Source organism: Barbatula barbatula (genome assembly GCF_947034865.1).
Source record: "Barbatula barbatula genome assembly, chromosome: 18".
Classification (NCBI taxonomy): domain Eukaryota; kingdom Metazoa; phylum Chordata; class Actinopteri; order Cypriniformes; family Nemacheilidae; genus Barbatula; species Barbatula barbatula.
The window spans coordinates 12,467,833-12,483,956 of NC_136781.1; the positions used below are offsets into that span (position 1 = coordinate 12,467,833).

The 16,124-nt window shown below is 39.3% G+C and overlaps 1 protein-coding gene across 6 annotated transcripts in view; it reads right to left on the reverse strand.

Moving 5' to 3' along the window:
• The window catches only part of mid2 (midline 2), a 110,821-nt gene that overhangs the window by 38,809 nt on the left and 55,888 nt on the right, over positions 1 to 16,124 (reverse strand). For 4 of the 6 annotated variants that reach the window (XM_079479646.1, XM_079479647.1, XM_079479650.1 and 1 more), the window contains exon 2: positions 12,453 to 13,161. In XM_079479646.1, the coding sequence (XP_079335772.1) occupies positions 12,453 to 13,161 (709 nt within the window). Of the gene's footprint in view, positions 1 to 12,452; positions 13,202 to 16,124 lie in introns of all 6 variants that reach the window. The other 2 variants (XM_079479649.1, XM_079479651.1) reach the window with 1 other exon arrangement.

Here is a 16,124-nt window from a genome sequence, read left to right on the forward strand (position 1 = left end):
GCACTGCCCAATGGGAAGACTCAGCTTCACTACACAGCCACTGCAGACAAACGCTTCTCAAAAGATAAACCGCAGACACTCCGTTTTAGATGTTTTTGTCCTTGGCGAGGGAAGTTAACGTACTGTTCGACGTTGAGCATTCATTATTCTTAAAATGTATGTGAAAAAAGTAGGACTGGTAGACAAAGAGGCAAATAGCTTTGATAGTTAGGACCATTATCTCCTCTTACTATGTGCCTGGGAGGCTGATATTGGCATCTGTTTGAGAGAACACGGTGGTCACAGCTAATGGCTGTTGCGGAGCAGGGTCATTCAAGAGAAGGTCATAGCGTAAAACATGCAAAGCTGATGAAACTGCATGAAAACAAACCACGGCAAAGGCTGAAACACAAAAAGGCAGCGGATTCGGGGCGCTCGGTCGCAAAAAACTAGCATGCGGTTTATTTAAAACTGAGAAACTTCATTCAAACTTCTCCTTTTGACTTCGAACCGTGTCTGAACTCAACCCTGCGCGCTGTCTATAATCGTTCGCTGAAGACGAACTTTGAGGCCGACGTCCTCGACAGACAGCGTTACAAATGCTTTCTACTGAAAATTAATTTGCAGAAACAAGCCTGGCACATCTGCCATTGAGTTAAGTGGTATCGATTTAGACAAGCATGGGAAAGCTGAAGAGTGACTCACGTCTTCTCAATGGCTTTATATTTCATTCGTGCGACACAATTAACAGCTGTACATTTCGTAGGGATCCGAAGGACATCTTTACCGGAGCTGTCCTTGCGGCTCATTTTATGGAAAACGCTCTGAACGTTCACTCGGGCTTTAGATTTGTAAAGTGTACACAAGCGTATTCAGCTGCACGACTTAAATAATCACCATTAAACAAGCGGTGTTATGAATTCAAGGTGAGAGAGGGTGGATACATGTTGGAGGAGAGAACGACAGCCCTCGACATCATAAATTATTGCTGCTGTGCACAGACTTGAGTAACAACAACAAATCTACAGCTGATGTTATTGTATGGTTTATTGTTTTCGCGGTCAGCTCACGCCTTGGAGATATTCAGGATGCAGTTAATCATTTGACTGTGCAAGCCATCAATCAAAATGAATAATTGACACAACGTGTTTCAAGTTGAAGTTTTCCTGGAAGCTCACGGCAATGCTAGTCTGTTTTTTTCTTTTGGCACAATCATTCTCGAACTGAGCAAATGGAGCTAATGCAGTTTCTTATTGGTATAGCGTTTTACTCAATCTGTGGAAGACCTAGGCAAGTTCCTTTGCAAAGCATATGCATTTTAAGATAGATTATACCCATTAATGTATTAATTTATTAAATATTGTTATAATTTGTATATATTATTTGACATCTTACATTTAACAGAAAAGTTGTATTCATCCTATTCATGTTATAGACATTTTCTTCATATAGTAGATCCAAAAATATATTTAGGCATATTAGCTTTGCCTCTATTAGGACAACTTAAAGGGACAGTTCATCCAAATATAAATAATTCTCATCATTTAATCTGCATACATTGTTCTGATGAACACAGAGAAAGATATTTGGAAGAATGCTTGTAACTAAACGGTTCTTGGGCATCATTGACTACCATTGTAGGAAAAATAACAAAGGTAATCAAAAGTGCCCCAGATCTGTTTGTTTTCCAACATTCTTCAAAATAAAACATTTTGTTTCTACTATGGTTCTCAGTGGAGGCCAAGAACTGCTTGTTTCCAAGCGTTCTTCCAAAAATATTTATTTTGTATTTCTTTTACCTCCCTCTCACCTATCAGTCATACATATTCACACTTTGAACGAGATCTCAAAACATCATTTTTTAAGTGGGAAGCTTTGTCAGCCACAGCGGTACAATTGTTTGAACTTCCCCTTTATTTCCTTCTACAATATGATCACTCCCTTCAACTAATTCAATCAACCTTTGCTGACACGTCACCCAAATCCTGAGTAAATCCTTCAGAGTACGACCTGTCGAGGGAAAAGCCTCAAAACTAATGTGACCTCCTTATGTGGGTGAATCTCAAATCCTTAAATCCATAGATTAGCAATATCCCAGCAAAAATGACTTAAATTAGATAAGAAGAAGAATTCCCCTTCTTATGGGAGAGCATGTGGGCAGGCATGTGCAAGGACCTGCCATCTGAAACCTCCAATAGTGGATGAAGCGTGAGTCATGCTGTCGTCCTGCATCAGGAGACCTTCTGTCCCCTCGCTCGACACGCACTGTCCATCTCACGGTCTCACTGTTCTACGACCGCTAAGAAAGAAAGGAGAAACATAGCCAGGAGCAGAACAGGGTTTGAAATCCTCTTTCATCTTCTCATACTGCTCTTCACACATTCTGCAATATATACTACATTTGGAGACAATAACAGCTAATTGTGTAATAAATATTGATATATTTGGGGATTGTAAGCATCCACACAAAGGATGCTGCTCTTCTGTACCAAACATTTGACAAATTCTGAAAAAACGACCAAAAATACTATTTTAAAAGCAGCCACCCCTAACACTAAACTATCCAAACTCGCCATAAACCAGAGCTGTACGTGAAGGTGACATTGAATTCAGGCGGCCACTGCTCTTGTAGTCTTTCCTCGGGAGTCTATGGAATACAGAATGACTTCACACAGTAAAAACTCCTCTGAAGTGTAAACATGTTTTCAAAGGCGGATAAAAAGGAACGCTGACGCCATGAGTGGCAAATGCGGCTTTCTACAAAGGTTCACAGCAAAGCCACGGCCTAGTTTTCAAACCGCCGGAGATTTCGATGCCCATTTGAGATACACAAACGCCCCGTTTCGGCTGTGGTCTCTCAGCAGCGATAGACAGTGAAACTACCGTAGCTCCGCTCCCAACTACCGTCTGCGGCGTCTAATTGGCTACATGAGACTGAAAATGCCTCTGATGGGCTTTTGAAACGCTCTGGATGATATTCTCCGAGCTGTGCGGCACTTTATGAGATATTCTGTCAGAACTGTGTGAAACGAGTTGTAAAACGCAATCGAAGAGAGGAGAGCTATATAGTAGGACAGATGCTGTTTGCAGTCGTCCTGATGTCCAAACAACTGCGGCGCGACACAAATAAATACTGTGATAATAACAGTACCAGGGAACGCTTACAGAAGATGATCTATTATAACACTTTAAACGTTGTCAGGACTGAACTTCTGGAACTTCAATTTCTCAACTACAGTCCCTGTTTTCTTAAATAATGGGAGCAGCTTCTATCTGTTTGTTTACATGAATAATCTTCCTCGACTGTTTAATAATCCAACAACGTGTAGGCATTTTATAGAGAGGTGAGAATTAGTCTATTACTCAATGTAAATGAAATCAGATCGAATCTTTTGTATGTTTACTAGACTGTAACTCCCATCAGTGTGTCTAAATGAGCGCTCCTTTATCATTCTCTCTGTGTATTCTGCAGCGCTGGCAGCTCATTGGACTCCCTAATGAGTTTAATGTGAAAGTGCAACGACCTGCGTCACGCTGGTAAATGAAGCGTCTTCTCCAACATTTGCTGAACTTCTGTTAAAGATGAACCGCTAAAGTCCAAAATATACTTGCTGGTTAAAATATACCGATGGCAGTAAATGAGCTGTTCAGTTTGCAAAATGTACACCAGAGGACATTTAACAATTAATGGTCTGAAATGTAAACATTTCTTTCTTACATTATGTCTGCACAGCAAAGCGAGCTGCATATAATCAGCAAAGACTTTCAGAAATGAATTCCAGGCCCTGATCAATAGCTAGCCTAGGAATTTCATTAGCTGTAAAGCTGCTTAGTCAGAATGTGGGTACAAATGCATTTTAAATTGCATACTACCTGGGGACTGGTGCAGATGGTGGCTTCTCAAACAATGGAGTGACTGATGAGAGAGTGAAGAATCCAGGCATGAAATCTTTGGAGCTACAATGAGCTGGATTCATTATCATAGACTCCAAAGCTTTAATATGTAATGATGTCTTTTACTACGAGATATTTCATGATTTCACGGTATACCAGAACTCATATAGTATAACATTAACTCAGAGATCAAGATTCTGTGAATCATTACATTCCTTTTTTTCTGACACAAAGATTTAGATGGGAAGGTTGTGCAATCCAATATTTCAACGCGGAATATGCTATACGCATCTTTTCTAAAATCAGAATCAATGGCTTTTAAAGGTGCTGTGTGTAATTTATCTGGAGGATCAATTGACAGAAAGGCAATATACAATAATGTACATATACATATATATGTCTTATGTCTTTTGAGGTGTATAAAGACCTTAGATAATGAAGCATTATGCAATTTTCATTGCAAAACAGCATTTTTTTATATATTCAACAGCAAGTGAAAGACTGACAGCATGACAATACACATGGAAATAGTGATAAAAAGAAACCTCATAAAAAAAAACATTTTGAACTTTTCCTAAATACATTTACAAATATTACTATTGCATTGGTTAAAAGTGATTATGAACTTGTTTTCTTTGCAATATTTGAGGTCTTAAGGTCCGATTTTCCGATTCTTTGTCCGATAGCCGATCATTCTTGTACCTTGGAAGCCGATAACCGATGTATTGGGCGATATACATCTTAATATTACTTTTTAAAAATCCTGAGACGGAAATGCTTCTGTTCCTTACATATTTATAAATATCTACATCCTACATAAAACATATTTTTGCTAAAAGCAGTAATTGAATGATTAAGACAAAAAGACAGTACTGTACTGGATTTCAACTGTAAGCAGGCAGAAGTGGAAATTATTTATAGTTAATTCGCTATAATATATCTGCCTTCATTTTATTATAAGCCAATAACATTAAAAATGACCATTTATCGGCCCGCACCGATATGACCGATAATTAATTACGCATCCCTAGTCCGAAGAAATACAGAGCATATTTTCTGTTATTTTTACCTGTTCCTCCAATTTTCATTTGCAAATAAATGCAAATAGAAAAAAAAAATTTATTTGAAATTTGGTAAACATATTGTTAGTAGTTCACAGAATGGGTCAAAAACAATTTTTTTACATTAACATATACTAAGTACATTTTAAAATCAGAGAAACTTAATTGTTAATTGTTTCCGCAGCTGTATGTATGAAGCGCACCAAATCTTCAAAAACATGAAATATTTAATAATGGACTCTAAAAACAATATTTGAGAAACAACAATGTATGGTTACCAATTAAACACCTTGGATTATATAATAGCCTAATACTGAGACATATAATATGATTATTCAATATGCAATACTACATATTATATAGAAATACACAAAAATCTCAAAAATTAACCACTTTTATGACTAAATATAGACATGCTCAACTTAACCATTGCTACATACATTACAGATGCATATCCAGTGCAAACTCCTTTTATGCATTACATATTTCCACTGTAACATTGACTGTACATATATACAGGGAATACAAACAAATCCTATTAAAATATGATTAAGCAAGAGCCGTGAGGGAGAGAAAGTTTCATTTAATAAAGGTTGTTAACTTCATTTAATAAACCCTGTTATATATTTTTTGAGGATTCCACAAACTCCATTACATTAAACAAAGAAATCCAGCAATTATCATCCTAGAACAATAATGATCTACATACAACCCAGGTACTGAAGGTCTAAATGAGCCGGCCTCCAATAATTTTACAAGCCGAGGTGGGAAGAAATGCTACTTAACTTAACCTTGCTTATCCAAACTGATATGGAAATGGTTTTGCATTACAATGTGATTCAGAATGTATAATTATGTAGACAGCGCAAACTATTTTTACCTCAGGTTCTTATCTTCTAGAATGATTAGCATGCGCTGCACGGGGCTTAATGCTAGGGTGGAGATAAACACTGTTGAGATTCTCTTGTGTGTGGCTGCATGGCAGATTTGTTGAACCCCAGGCTTTTTGACTCTTGCACATTATGGACAGATGATAGGTAAAAAAACATTCTTACCAGTTCATTAACGTGGCATACTAAATATGAAGCGGAAATGGGCAGATTGGGCACAGAAAAATGTAGTTTGTGACTTAGAGCCAAACTTGTTTTACGGACCAACCGTGCTAGCTAAATATTTTCACGTTTCCCTTTTTTGAGTGAACTACACCTTTAAATTTGTTCTTTATCTGGTCTACTATTTCCAGTGACCAGTGATAAGATCCATGTGGTCCGTCCAGCTTCTCGGCTCATTGGCAGCATCAAAGATAAGCTTAAGGGGAAAAGTAGGTGGGGAAGAATCTTGTCACGGTCGATGAGTGTCCCGGGCAGGAGAAAGAAGTTTGATATTCCTCAGGGGTCGAGAAACACGGTGAACGTGCTTGTGGTCTCACGCTCCAGGCTCTTGTTTTCTCCTAAGAGAGGCAACATTCTTGGCAGCTAAACAGCAAGCTTCAGTCATGCCGGACAAGCTGGAATGTCAACAGCGTCCACTGCATGATGAAGAACATCCACAGGAAATTCCTACCTTGGACTGTCTACTGACATTCCAGCTCTTGGCGGAAATGCTCCAAGCATCCCTAGTAGAGATAGCAGATGACCCATGTCCTCTAGGCCTTGGACGGTTGGGATCAGAATAGCTCGGAGCAAAGCGGATGCTCAGCAATTTACAGATTTCTGAGGTTTGAAAGCATGAGCGGAAAAGATGGAACGGGAAAGCATTTTCATTCGTGTTTGACCGTATGGTGTAGCGTATACGGAAAGTATTAGCAGCTGCAACTCGATCCTGAAAACTACAGCTTGACTAAAATGGAGGAATGCAGATAAATGTCAGATCAAAGCTTAAATGAAACCAACACAAAATGAATAACATAGTGAGATTTTCGGCTGATCTCTGCTACAGACAAACAAACTACGGTAATGCTAGTCCAGGGTTTTCTAATAAAGGCTTTTTACAGCTGACCAGCTAATAATGATTTTAGGATGATTCACAATTCGCTGCAGTCTATCTGAAACCTCAAATTACATATTTAGTGATTCTTATTTTCGTCATCAATCACTATTATTAGTCACCCTTTATGTTTGTCACTCGGTTTTGCAAATATCTAACCAATAAGAAGTAATAAAAAGTGCTTGACAACACCGTGTACGTATAATCATTCAAAAAGTACAGTGTTTTTTCCATTTTGACATTCGAGGTTGGGAAGAACAGCGATGGGACATCAAAAGCTGTTTGATATGTCAACTGTATATTTTTTACAAATTCTAGGCAAAGGGTTAGTTTAGCTACTTTGAAGAAGCTTACAATATAATTATTTAGTTTTTAGTCACAAAATAATTCCCACAATTAGCCTACATTTCTATGTTATTCCATAGTTTTAATGAATTTACTATTATTCTAAAATGCAAAATAATTTAAAGAATCAGTAAGTGACCCTAAACATTTAAATGTTAGTGGTAATTGAATTGATCCAAGTGTCTTTGAAATCATGGCGTATTTAACCTATTTTTGTTCAACATGGATCAGAACTATTCAACATGCTACATGTATGATTGTCACGGTAACAGCAGTGTCTCATCTGTGTGAATCTGTGTCAGAGGGAAGATTATGACAGTCCTCAAAAAAAACTTTGATATTCATCTCGTCTTAATAGCAACATTAATGCAACCTTCAAATTGCTATGCAACATACAATCATTTTTTGCATTAAGCATCTAGATATTACACCTTTTTTAATATATTGATGTACTGATAGTTTGACTTTTCATGGTTGGTACTGTACAGCCGTATTTTGTCCTAAATATTTTAAATAACATATTTGTCACCTTTACTTTGCCTCCCTGTATTTGCCGTAAAGCTGCTTTGATACAATGCAATATTACATTGCTGAAAGAACATTATTTAAAAAAAGACAGCAATAGCGCAAACGTCTGTGTCTCACACCACAACAGGTGAAATATAAAATTAAACTAGTACACAGGTGCAGAAGAGTCTCCATGAATAACTAATACAAAAATTCCCATTTCAAAGAAGCTAAGAGTGAGTGGAATAACCGCTACGACCAAAGCCACTACAGCTTTAATCCCCTCTCAGAGCATTACTGATGCATTCTATCATGGATGTGAGTGAAGATGATATGCGAGGTGCCGTGCACATCACAGCACAATGCAGGGAAACACCACATTAGACCCCTGCACTCCAGAAACCCCTCAAACTGCAGACCAGAGTGAAGAGAGGAAGATACGGTCATTCACATTTCTAAGGATGATGACTCCACTTCACTGCTTTTAAAAGCTTTCCATTTCCTCTCGCCATTAATTGTGTATAGGGGCTACAAGGTTCAAAGCAATTTAAAAACAGGCCTCTATTAAAGATAACTTCTCTCACTATATCTCTGTAGCATGCACCACACACATATATGTCAGCACGCAATCGTGTGGCAGGTATCCACGTGCACCTGCAGGAGATTTTTAAAAGGCCAAAAAGCACTTGCGCTACACTCGCTCTCTCACACAGCTGCAAAACACAGGCACATCTCCATACAGATGGAGGGGATGAGAAAAGGGACATTTTATGTTCCAAAAAGCAATAATAGCAACAAACACCATCGAAACACCTGCTAGGTCATTCCTTTGTAAAAGACAACAAGTTTTTGGGAAGTAACTAAAGAAGTAGCACATTACTTTTAAAATGTTTAGTAGCGTGAAAGTAGCTTTTTCCAAAAAAAAAAACTCTTTGAAGATTGATTTTTTTTAGAAAGTTGTATTACAGGTCTCAGAGCAGCCAAGTGAATTACGCATTTGTCTAAAATGTCAAGTCTCATCAAGCATTTGGGAAGTCTTGTTGAAACAATTCTTTTGGACGGTTCAATGAAGCGAAAAGAAAAAACGGTTCACTGGTTAATATCATCATACAGATGGTCCACCTGCATTTTATAACTTTCATAGTGTTACAGTAGGGGTGTTACGGGATCCGACGTGTCTCGCAAGAACACAATATCCTCACGCAATTGGCATGATGGATTGCTGGGCTCGAAATTGCGACCGTTATAGTCGCATATGCTCCCTAAATTTATCCTGTGCGACCTCAAAATATATTTGGGAGCGTTTGTGTGAGTGCACATTTTGTTGTGGTGCAACCTGTTTTCATTACTGTACAGAACACCATAATAACTGCACAAAGTATTGCATGCTGTGAGCTACAGTGACCGTCCCGGCCATTCATAAAGACAATGTGATTATCCATCCCCCTGCGCTACTTTACCACCATTTCTCTATGTAAGCTTTAGAAAAGCAAGACTTAATTTCGTGGGACGCTTTGCTTCTCAAGTGTGTGCTGGTTTGAGATTCTTCTTAATTTTTCACTGAAAACAAGATAAAAATAAATAATTATGTAAAACGTCTTATCTCTAATAACTTCCATATTTCTGCCCGAGTAAATTACCCTTTTTAAATTACAACTGGTTCGTACGTGACAAGTAACAGTTTAAAAAAACTTTCTTAAAACTATTTCAATAAAAGCCAGATTTGGGTAACAATCTGTCTCATGACGGGTTTTATCCAACACCAGTATGTCCAATATTTTATATTGTATTTTTCATTACCCTCAATGAGACCTATCCTTACAACCCTTAAGATTTTTGATGGCATGGCACATTTCCTTCTGCCATATCTCCTCTGAACACCTGGAGCTAAAGGATGGTCAAAACCGGCCAGATATGGCTGCAGTAGCAAGGTAAGCCCACTTTATATTAAACACCTTTATTTCAGCTGACTTGCTCCTCTGGCCTTTTAAAACGGTCTTTAAGGAGCATTTTGAAAGTGACCCCAGTGGCCCACTGATGCTCGCTGAATGCAGCCGAATTGGTGGAGTTGGTGTCTGTTGAGCCGGGCTCATATATCTGCAAGAAGATAGACAGCTTCCCTAAGGAGCTTAGAGTAAGAGGCCCAACCGCCAAACGGGGTGGAACTTTAATCAAAGCTGACTGCTGCAACTTGCAACTTTTCCAAAATTAAGCCTTTAATCACCACGTTTTTCATATTTTGTGTGTTTGGCACTAATCCCTGTGCGTTCGTGAGAGCACTTTCGAGGGCTCGCTGTCCGGCGTTCCACACGTAAGTCATGTTCAAACACAGGAGACGGGTGTGATCAATAAGACGATGGAAAGCGCTCGGCGAGCAGTGCAGAGAGCCCAAACATAATGTTTGTCTTGCATGAGTTGAAGAGTGTGTGGAGAGGCTTTGATGAGTTTCTAAAAGAACGGCAGCTCATTAGCTCATTGAAGTAAAGCGTTGCAATGACTCTAGTACCTGCTCTTCAATCAATTTGCGGCCTGTAACAATGTGTGCAAGACAAATCACCCACAACGGACACAACAACCTCTCCCAAAGCCGCCCTTCAACTCCAAGCAGCTTGCGCTCTGGATCTGCACTAAATGTGACTCAGAGGATGTTGACTTGAAAATGGCAGAGCTCATCTAAACGCACAGAATCACCATCCACCGTGAAGCCTACGCACCGACAGGGATTTCCCATTCTACTCGAGCCGCAAAAAGATTAAAAGTTTGAAGCCCTGAGCTTTGACAACGATTCTCTCTCAGGTTGTGGATTGGGAGTTCAAAGTTAGACAGGTTCAAAGCTCCAGCGGGGGACTATGCAAATAAGATTCTGCAATGTAGGCACAAACCCCCAAAATGGATGTTAGTTCACAAAACTGCCTTAAAGCGCATTCTGCAGCGTGCAGAATGTCTCCAGCATCTCCAGCCTAAGAGGTTTCTACGGACCGAACATTCCAGCGAGTAATTTAAACTGGAGGTAATCCTCTCATTCCGTCGGGATTCAGAGAGGAAATTAAATGTCGATCTGGATGCTGTAACCTTTGCATAATGGCAGGTTCCCTGCGAGAGGACCTTTGGACAAAAGGAGAGCAACTTTCTCGGGTATCGACTTTCTGCGTGCCACAATGAATTTCATCTGATGCACAATCGAGGCAGTTTCAGTAAAGCTGCATTCATTTTCACGAAACCATAAGGGGCCTGCGTCAATGATTGGAATTTCCTTTATGTGAGCTGGTGTGAACAAAGAGGTCAGGTTGGATAAAAGATGACAGGCAGATCGCATGTGCCCACTATACCTGACGCAGTCAATAGGTGTCTATTCATAACAGCGAGATTACTATAGTGTAAAGGCCTCTACGTGGGCTCATATGAACAAATCCATCCCAGGAGAACTCGACTTGCACGCACAGTCCCAACCTATCCGTCTCCTGTAACTTGAATCTGCCGAGAACCGTAAGATCTATAAAGATTTGTTATGATGCTATTATAATAAGAACCCAGATCGGATGTTATTCTGGCTGTTGTGGAGTATCCAGCAGCTGTGAATAATTATACTGCTGGGTAAGTGTATGTGTGAGTGTATTAACACAAAGAGCTTTGCACGGGGTCGAGAGCTCGGTGACTCCAATGAGCTCGTGCAAGCTTCTGTATTTTAGCCATGATTCAGCAATCAAGTTCTTTGTAGCGGGTCAGCATTGTGTTTCAGCACTAAACAGAGAACGGCTTTAGGGACTGCAGACTCATCTGATATGATAATGACTTGGGCTCAGTGGAACAGCTGGCCAGTCCTGTCTGCTGTTATGCACAAAGCACCTCACCACGAGAGCGAACAAATATTGCGTAAAATGAGTTAGTTTGATGCTAATGAAATGAAATGAGTCTACTAAAAGAAGGTTTTTAGTAAATAATGGTTACGAAACATCACGTGGGACAGCAAAGATTTTATGAAGGAGACTGAGGAATGTCGGTTTGGCAAAGAGCCAGGCAAATATAATAAAAGGCATCTTGATTTGGATTTTAGGGAAATATATCACATATCGAGCAAGTCGCTGTTTCAATAACAAAAGCCGAACCGAATAATAGCCAAGTAATACATTTTTAGTTATCAGAGCTTGTATAAAGGAATAGCTTACCGCCAAATTAGAATTTGTTGTTTTGTGACACAGAAATACTAGTTCATATTAGTCCATATTTTGCAAAAATGTCATAATCTTCTTGGGTAAATAGCTAGCTATAGAGGTAGATATGTGGAAATTATATAAAGGGACTGTTCGCCCAAAAATGAAGACCATTTATTTACGCTCATGTCCCGTATATGATCTGTGGAACACGAAAGAAAATTGTTTCAGAAATGTAATCTCATCTTTTGTGTTCTGCAGAAGAAAGTCATACAGGTTTGAAATGACATGAGCGTGAGTAAATGATGAAAGAAGTTTCATTTTTGGGTGAACTATTCATTCAGTCTTTTACTGTACTTTACATAGAACTATAATATGGCTCCAAAAACTTGAAACAACATAATCATAAAATTACTTGCACAGTAGCATTTTTCAAAACCTTGTAATAACCATTCCTGGAATTTCACAGAAAAAGTAACTTTTATATTTTTGGTAAACAATTCATTTAAAAACAATGTTGTGGGCTTACCTTAAGCTTGTCGAAGCGATCGCTTAGCGAGGTGACCTGGTGCTCGCGGTGTCGACCCACCAGTTTGCAGAGCGCGCATATCAGCTGGTCGTCCACCACACAGTACATGTTCACTTTCTCGTTCTCATGCTCCAGGCAGGCCAGTCCACGCAGCTGAGAGTCCGCCACCGGCTCCACCAGACGATGGCTGGTGAAGGGCTTCTTATTAGGGTGCGTTGCCCGCAGGCAACGGTCGCAGTACGACACCTCGCATGTCACACACGTCTTCACCGCCTCGCGTGGTGGCTCCTGATCGCAGAATTGGCAGCCGACGCGCTCTACGGACATGGCGCTACCGGCAGGGCTCCCCCGCGCGCTCCCGCCGAGCGTGGCACTGTAGGGCCGCGGCCGGCGACTCTCGTTGGGGGAGTTGGGCCCGCTGACAGAAGCCTTCTGGAAGCGGTCGATGATGTTTTGCAGCGTCACATTGCGCTTTAAGCCCTCCAGGCCTCGATGATTGAGCGTGATGACGTAGCGGCAGGTGGGGCACTGGAAGGCGGAGATGGACTCGAGGGGCTTTGTGCCAGAGCAGTGCGAGACCAGGATACGGTGGGCGCAGTTGAAGCACAGGCTGTGAGCGCAGGGCAGCAGGAGGGGGTCCTCAAACAATTCCAGGCAGATTGGACACGTCAGCTCCGACTCCAGTGTTTCCATCTTCAGTTGAACCGATCTAAAGGTGACATCAAATCCCACAGAAGCTGGTCAGTCACCTGTGCGGCGGATAGCTACGAGTTAGTGGCAAGCAACTTAAGCACGGCAAAAGCAGCATAAAGAGATTTTCACATTTAAAACAACTCATCACTTGCGTTTTAAAAAATATATTTTAAAGGCGAAAATCTCTTTAACTTTAAGCAGTTTGGTTAATGATAGCAAGCACATATTTGTTTAACAACAAAGCACTGTCTTAAACTCAACAGCGTTAGCAGGGTTAAAGGGACAGTACACCACAAAAGAAAAAATGTGTCCTCATTTATTCACCCTTATGTTGTTCAAAACCTGTAAATGACTTTGGGGAACACAAAAGAAGATATTTTGAGAAATATGTCAGTGGTTTTGTATTCATACAATGGAAGTCAATGGAAGACAGTGTTGTTTGGTTACCAACAATCTTCAAAATATCTTCTTTTGTGTTCTGCAGAAGAAATAAAGTCATACAGATTTTGATTGACATTAGGTAAGTCAATGATGAAATAATTTTTGGGTGAACTTTCCCCTTAATAATGGTGTTAAATATACAGCCGCAGAAAAAAATAAGAGACCATTTCAGACTTTTTATAGGTATGTGTTAGGTTAAAATGATTTAAAATTTCAGTCTGTAATCTACTAACAATGTTTCTGCCAAATTTAAAATAAAAATCTGGTTTATTTTTGCACTTATTTGCAGAAATAGAAAATAGGAAAAACCGGTCAATAACAAAAAAGATTCCCTGTATTTTTTCAGACCTCAAATACAAGTTCATGTTCACTTTTAAGCAATACAACACTTATGTTTCTACATGTATTTAAGAAAAGTTCAAAACAATTTTTTATGATAACCTTGATTTCTTGTCTTGCAGATTGCTGTTGGATGACTTTGTCACTCTTCAGGTTTGACTTTGTTAAAATTCAACAGTCGCTGGACTAGAATGGCCACAATACATCTAGAAATGGTTGAAATTTCAATGAAAATTTGCAATATGGTCTCTCAATTTTTCTGTGGCTGTAGATAACACTTTACAGATTACATAAAATATGACCGGTTCAAAAAACATAAAAAATGTAGTTTACACTAAAGACTGCTGTGCTGAGATATTACTACAGTTTTTGGGCTTGAGCGTAAAGCAATTGTGAGTGAAGCGCACAGATGAACATGAGCACATAGACACACACAGGTTGCGCTTCAGCCAAGCAATCAATGTCATCAAACAACTCCCCATCAAGTCACAAGCAATATAATAATAGAATGCATCACTTCCTCTAGGACTGTTTAAAAGAAAGCAAAAACCCCTGAACTAAAACACTCAACAAGTATTTTCCTGCTCCGTAATTGTTAACCACACACTCCTGCCACATCTTTCTAGTTTAAACTAAGTGGGTTTATCACATCAGTTTCTGCTTTGATGAATAGGAATGGGAAGAAATCAGCCATCACAGAGCACAACACCTGTACATCCAGCCTTTATTCTGAATCTCTTTATCTTGAGTGTTTCTTCACACTGTCTAGCACTAGCTATGTCTATGGGTTTGTATCCCTTCATTTATTGTTCACCTAAAATGTGAATTCTGAGATCATTTATTCACCTTCATGTTGTTCGAAATCTCTATGACCTTTTCTTCTATGTAACACAAAAGAAGATATTTTGAGGTGACTTAGTGGTTTTGTGCCCATACAATGGAAGTCAATGGGGGCCAGTGTTGTTTGACTACCAACATTCTTCAAAATACCTTTTTCTGTTTTCTCCATAAAAGAAGGCCATACAGGTTTGGAATGACATTAGGGTAGATGAATGATGAAAGTAATTTCATTTTCGGGTGAACTACCCTTTTAAGTCTCTTTGGATAAAAGATGCCTGTGAATTAAATATTAGTTGTTGTTATATAAGCATATTTACACATTAAGCAATTCTATATAGACATTTGCAAACAACACAGATTACCAAAGCAACATGAAACTAAGAAGTGATTAAAATTCTGCATATAGACAATGTAAGACTAAAAGTTTGCACTTTCTTACTTTTGCATATTTATCTCTCCTTCCCTTGGTCTGTGTCAGCCCTGTGACTTTATATTAATCTGGCCTGAACGCTCTGTGGCTTGTAATGATTTCCATCTCTGCTTCTACATACAAATCAATGCAGGACTTTAAACTCAAATAAACACCTATGATCGTATTTCACAACACCGTCTCTATCCTATCATTCCCACATTACACTGTAGCTTCCATCCTCCTTAATGGCTATTGAGCGTGTCAAACCTTCCAGACAGGCTGGTCTACTGAAGCGGCAAGTTGCTGCCATTTTGACATGGAGGCCCTTAAGACTGCCGTTTAAAATATCTGACAGCTCCTTTGAGAAGGCAAGAGCTCAAGAAGTCTACAAACATCCTGAGATCTTTAACTCAAGATTAAACCGAAAAGAACAGCTTTGGTTATAATACAGCAGTTATATGGCTAGTAATAAACCTAAATATTGAGGATTAGGTTGATGGAAAGACAGGTAGCCTCAGGTCAGACCCCCATGTCTTCAGAAAATAGGCATAAGTCACCCCAAAATAAAACCTTTGTCATCATTATTCATCAGCATGTTGTTCAAAACGTGCATGTGACTCGTATTATTACTTATTATGTGGAACACAAAAAAGAGAATTTGAGAAATGTCGTGTCCATACAATGAAAGTCAATGGGGGCCAACGTTGTTTGGTTACCAACGTTCTTCAAAATATCTTCTTCTGTGTTCTGCAGAAGAAAGTCATACAGGTTTGGAATAATTATGAAAATAAATGTAGCCTTTAAACCAATCCTGAAAAGTGAGTGTGCCTTTCAGTGTACAAATTCTTTTTGTAGAGCCATTGTTAAGGCCCAATTTATCACTTCTTTTCAGAAAGTAGCGCTGAATAGCCAACAAAATGCTAATTGAATTTGCGCTATTAGTAATG